The sequence below is a fragment of the Chaetodon trifascialis genome, chromosome 18 (assembly GCF_039877785.1).
Source record: "Chaetodon trifascialis isolate fChaTrf1 chromosome 18, fChaTrf1.hap1, whole genome shotgun sequence".
NCBI classification, from domain to species: Eukaryota; Metazoa; Chordata; class Actinopteri; order Chaetodontiformes; family Chaetodontidae; genus Chaetodon; species Chaetodon trifascialis.
The window spans coordinates 1,320,300-1,324,908 of record NC_092073.1 but is presented as its reverse complement, the minus strand read 5'-3'; the positions used below and the strand labels follow the sequence as shown (position 1 = coordinate 1,324,908).

At 42.7% G+C, this 4,609-nt stretch overlaps 1 protein-coding gene across 1 annotated transcript; it reads left to right on the top strand.

Annotated features, from left to right (window-relative positions):
* The first annotated feature begins 2,288 nt into the window (after positions 1-2,288).
* LOC139347131 (zinc finger BED domain-containing protein 4-like) lies at positions 2,289-4,401 on the top strand. The gene is made up of 3 exons (XM_070986600.1): positions 2,289-2,378; positions 2,543-3,702; positions 3,912-4,401. Exons 1-3 carry the CDS (start codon positions 2,289-2,291, stop codon positions 4,399-4,401), a joined length of 1,740 nt encoding a protein of 579 aa, XP_070842701.1.
* The last annotated feature ends 208 nt before the right edge of the window (positions 4,402-4,609 follow it).

The following is a 4,609-nucleotide window of genomic DNA, read 5'->3' as shown; positions in this document are numbered from 1 at the left end:
ATAGAAGTTCCATGAGTGAGTTTCCCAAACAACTTGTAAAATGTTGGATCTTTTCTGTGCAGTTGATTAAACACATGTAATCGTCACACAGCAGCAGGAATGATATGTTTGTGTAATTTGAGAGAGGGGCTGTACAAATTTTTACAGATGTCAAAGCAGCAGTAACTTGGTCAGTCTGGGCAGACTGACTCACTGAGATATTTTGACTGTAACAGTGAAATTATTTGGACTAATACAGCCGTCCTCAGGAGTCCTGAGTTCCATCACATCTGTTGGGACATTTTGATAATAAGCAAAAGTCTATGTCATGTCAAGACGATTATTTTAGTGAGTTTTCCATTTTGCCACTTTTTGTCATGTCTCAAAGTATTTGCAGTAGTAATTTATGTGCATGTGAGCATATATCCATGCTGTGGGCCTCCCTCCAAAACCAGTCCATCAGAGCAGGTTATTAGAACCCATATTTACATTTATTGACAGTCCACAAACTCTAGTGGTTGTTGTAATTATGATAAGTGCAAAAGAGGAAGTCAGGTGGCATGGGTGGATCCAGGAGCTGGGCCATGGGGGCACTGGCCTGAGCTGAAATCTGATTGGCCCGTCTTGTCACTAGTTGCTTTACAGATGAGTAAATGTCACAAACTATGGCACCTCAAATAATTTTAATGATGCTGCATTTAAAAAAAATGGGGAAAGATTGCCATGTTTACGACTTGGATGCAGCTTGAATGTTAATGACACTCTTGTTTATGAGCAGGAACTGATAATTCTGATGTGACATGAACGTGGCATGACACTGCACTGAGAGCTGAAGGGGACAGTCGCACACAGCATTTCACATTTCTTCCTCCACAGAAGCTTCATAGTAAGTTATGATTCCCCACATAAATTGATTGTGTTACAAGAGCAGTTACTTGCTGTTGTCACAGAATTTAGGTTTGTGGAATATTAGGTAGCAGCAAGCTACAACATCACCAGCTAGCTAACTGTTCTATTGTAGCTCCATGGCTAATGTTAGCTTGTTCGGGATAGAAAGTATGAAAAAAAAAAAAGGAAAAGCAGATATTCATGGAAACTGATTCAGAGTAGTGGTAGTGGTAGTAACAAACAGCAACAGAGTCAAGCAGAAGAAAGCCAAGCTCAAGACCAGGGTAGCTCCAACCCGTCTTCACCAGATCAGAAAACAACACCAGGTAAAAATAGTTGTATTCTACATAACATGAATGTGAATTTCATAAATGAAAATAATGAGAGATAATTTAAGCAAATTTAAGCAAGTCCTGTCTGGTGATGAGGTTTAATGGCTTTATTTTCCTTGTGAGATGATTACCAGAGCTCTCACTGAATGTTTCAAACATTGAGTCTTTTCCTTAAAATTTTTACTGTTTTGTTTGCATAGTTGGCAGATGATATGGGTTTTAGTTGAGTACAAGCATGGATTTTTGTCACATGTATTTGTGTTTGTTTTAGTTGCAAACTTGGATGACACAGATATGGATGAAGACAGCAAGACTGAGGTTGGTGAAGGGGACTGCAGTCATTAAAAACACAGAATGGTTCTTTTTTTGAGATGAGCAAACATATGTTGTGTCTGGATTTTGCTTCAGGTAGAGGATGTGTAGTGTATATGTGTGTTTGTAAGCCATATCAGTAGAGCTTGACACTTGATGCTGAAATTCTTTTCTATGTTCATTTTAGTTTTTTTGTTCTAAACTGTCTGTATATACTCTAGTATTCATACTGTACTAATATCTATTTTATGTATTACATTTGATAAAAAATGTCTTATGTTTTATGTTTTGTTAGCTACCCAGTTTAAAATGCAATAAATACATTAAGACTTTATAAGATTTTATCTTTTTTGAAGTACATGGAATATATATCTAATATCTATACTGTGCTTCATGTACAATTTGAATTCATAGGTCAACATTAACTGTTTTTTAGCTTGCATAACATATTTAAACTAGACAAATTCCCCTCGGCGGGAAATTTGGAGAGTGATACAGTGCGCAAACGCCGGGCCGTGTGCCAAACGCCGGGCCGTGCGCGTGCCTATCAGCGACAATGCTAAGATGACATTAGCATGTCAAAAAACACATTGAAAAGGTCTCAAACACCCTTAGAATGCCTTTACCAATCATTTTAACGTATGTTAGCATGTTAGCATTAGCATGCTAACATTAGCATGTGACATAACTAGGGATGTCCCGATACCGATACCAGCATCGGTACTCGCACCGATACTGGCCTATTTTGCTATACTCGTACTCGTCAAATACCCACTCATGACAGCACCCGATACCTACTATACGTCACCCAGTACGCAGTACCAGGAAGAAGGGGTGCGGTTGCAAGAGCCTGAGCAAGTGGACGTGGTGTGCGTTTGGAGGAGAAAGTAATGTCGGCAGTGTGGACATACTTTAAAATTTGCGATAGTGACAAGAGCAAAGCCGAGTGCAAACTATGTGCTGTTAAAGTATCAAGAGGAGGTGCGAAACCTAGCTCATTTAACACGAGCAATTTGATCAAACATCTTAAGAACAAGCACGAGGCCGAGTACAAGGAGTTTTCAAATGCTAGCACCAGCAGCACAACACAACCAACTTTGGAGCAAACGCTGGAGAGGAGAGAAAAGATGGCAAAAGAAAACCCTCGGGCAGCAAAAATAACTGAAGCTCTCGCACAGTACATCGCTCTAGACGACCAGCCCCTGTCCGTTGTAGAAAATAGTGGATTTCGCAAGCTGCTCAGTGTACTGGAGCCGAGGTATGCTATTCCTAGCCGTCACTACATCACAGACACAGAGTTACCAAAGCTCCACAATGCTGTGAAAAAGCACATACAAGGCCTGCTGCAGGACATACCGGCTTTCAGCTTCACAACTGATATCTGGAGCAGCACTGTCACCCCAATGTCCCTAATTAGTTTAACTGCGCATTGGATTGGGGAGGATTTCACGCGCAAAAACGCCATTCTCCACGCAAAGCAGTTTCGGGGTTCCCATACTGGCACAGCTATCGCTAGTGTGTTTGAGGAGATGCTTGAGACATGGGGAATACCGAAAAGTTCTGTTCAAGTTGTGGTCCGGGACAGCGCAAAAAACATGATCAAAGCCATGAATGAAGCTGGACTGCCTAGCCTGTCGTGTGTTGCCCACACCTTTCAACTGGCAGTTAACGAGGGGCTGTTGTCTCAGAGGAGTGTATCAGACGCGGTGGCAATTGGACGCAAAATAGTGGGGCATTTTAAACATTCGCCATTAGCCTACTCCCGCCTGGAAGACGTCCAGCTCGAGCTCCTACAGCCGACAGCAAGGCTACAGCAAGACGTGCCAACGCGCTGGAACAGCACGTATTACATGATGCAGTCTCTCACCGAGCAGAAGCGGGCTCTGACACTATATGGATCTGAATACGAACTCCCCGCCACCCTCAGCACTCATCAGTGGACCCTCCTGGAACACGCTATGTCTGTCCTGTCCCCGTTTGAGGAGTTAACCAAACGAGTGAGTTCCTCTGACGCCCTGGCCTCAGATGTGATACCTGCTGTGACTGTGCTGCTCCGAGTTTTGACACAAGAAACAGAACAGGACCAAGGCATCAAAACCATGAAGGCAACCTTGACTGCAGCCGTGAGGAGACGCTTCTCTGACGTAGAAAGAAACCCACTCTACAGCATCGCAAGTGTACTCGATCCGAGGTAAAGTGTGTGTGTGTGTGTGTGTGAGAGAGAGAGAGAGAGAGAGAGAGATGTCATTATTTAACTTCATAGAAGTTAATTAAGTAAATATTCATTTAAGTTTAAGGTTGTTTCATTAAGTGATGTGAAGGCAATATGCTGACATTAATTCTGACAACTTGAGACTAGCTTGTCTGTTACCAGCTAAAATATTTATGTTTCTCTGTTAGATACAAGGATTGTTTCTTCTCAAACACCAACACTGCTGTAGAAGCCAAAGAGATGGTGAGGCTAGAGCTGCAGAAGCTGTCTGGAGGAGAAGCAGATGTGGGGGAACCTCCTGCCAGAAAGCAACGCAAGGCCCAGGCCAGTAGGAGCAGTCTGGACAGTGTGTTTGCTGAGATAGTAAATGAGCAAGTAGCAGCATCACTGAGAACAGCACCGGTGGGTGGGGCCATCGAGTTAGAAACATATCTTGGAGAGGCCCTGTCTAAACAGGATGACAAGCCACTGCATTACTGGGGACTTAACAAAGTGAGGTTTCCCACTCTTGCCAAAATGTCTCGCAAATATCTGTCAGAACCTTGCAGCAGTGTGGACAGTGAAAGGCTTTTTAGCTCAGTGACGCACATTGTTGATGAAACCAGAAACAGGATCACACCTGAGCATGCAGAGATGCTTCTCTTTATCAAAAAAAACCTGCCTCTCACTTTTCCCTAAGAGGCCACTAAAAAAGCATAGCCCCCTCACAGATAGCACTACAAAATATTTTGATTTTCAGTTGTTCTACAGTTTTAGACAGTTGTTGTACAGTTGTGTGGTACTGAAGGTTACAGGTTACTTGAAATGTGTAGCACTACATGTAGCATGTTGACAGTTGTACAGTTGTGTGGTACTGAAGGTTACTTGAAATGTGTAGCACTACATG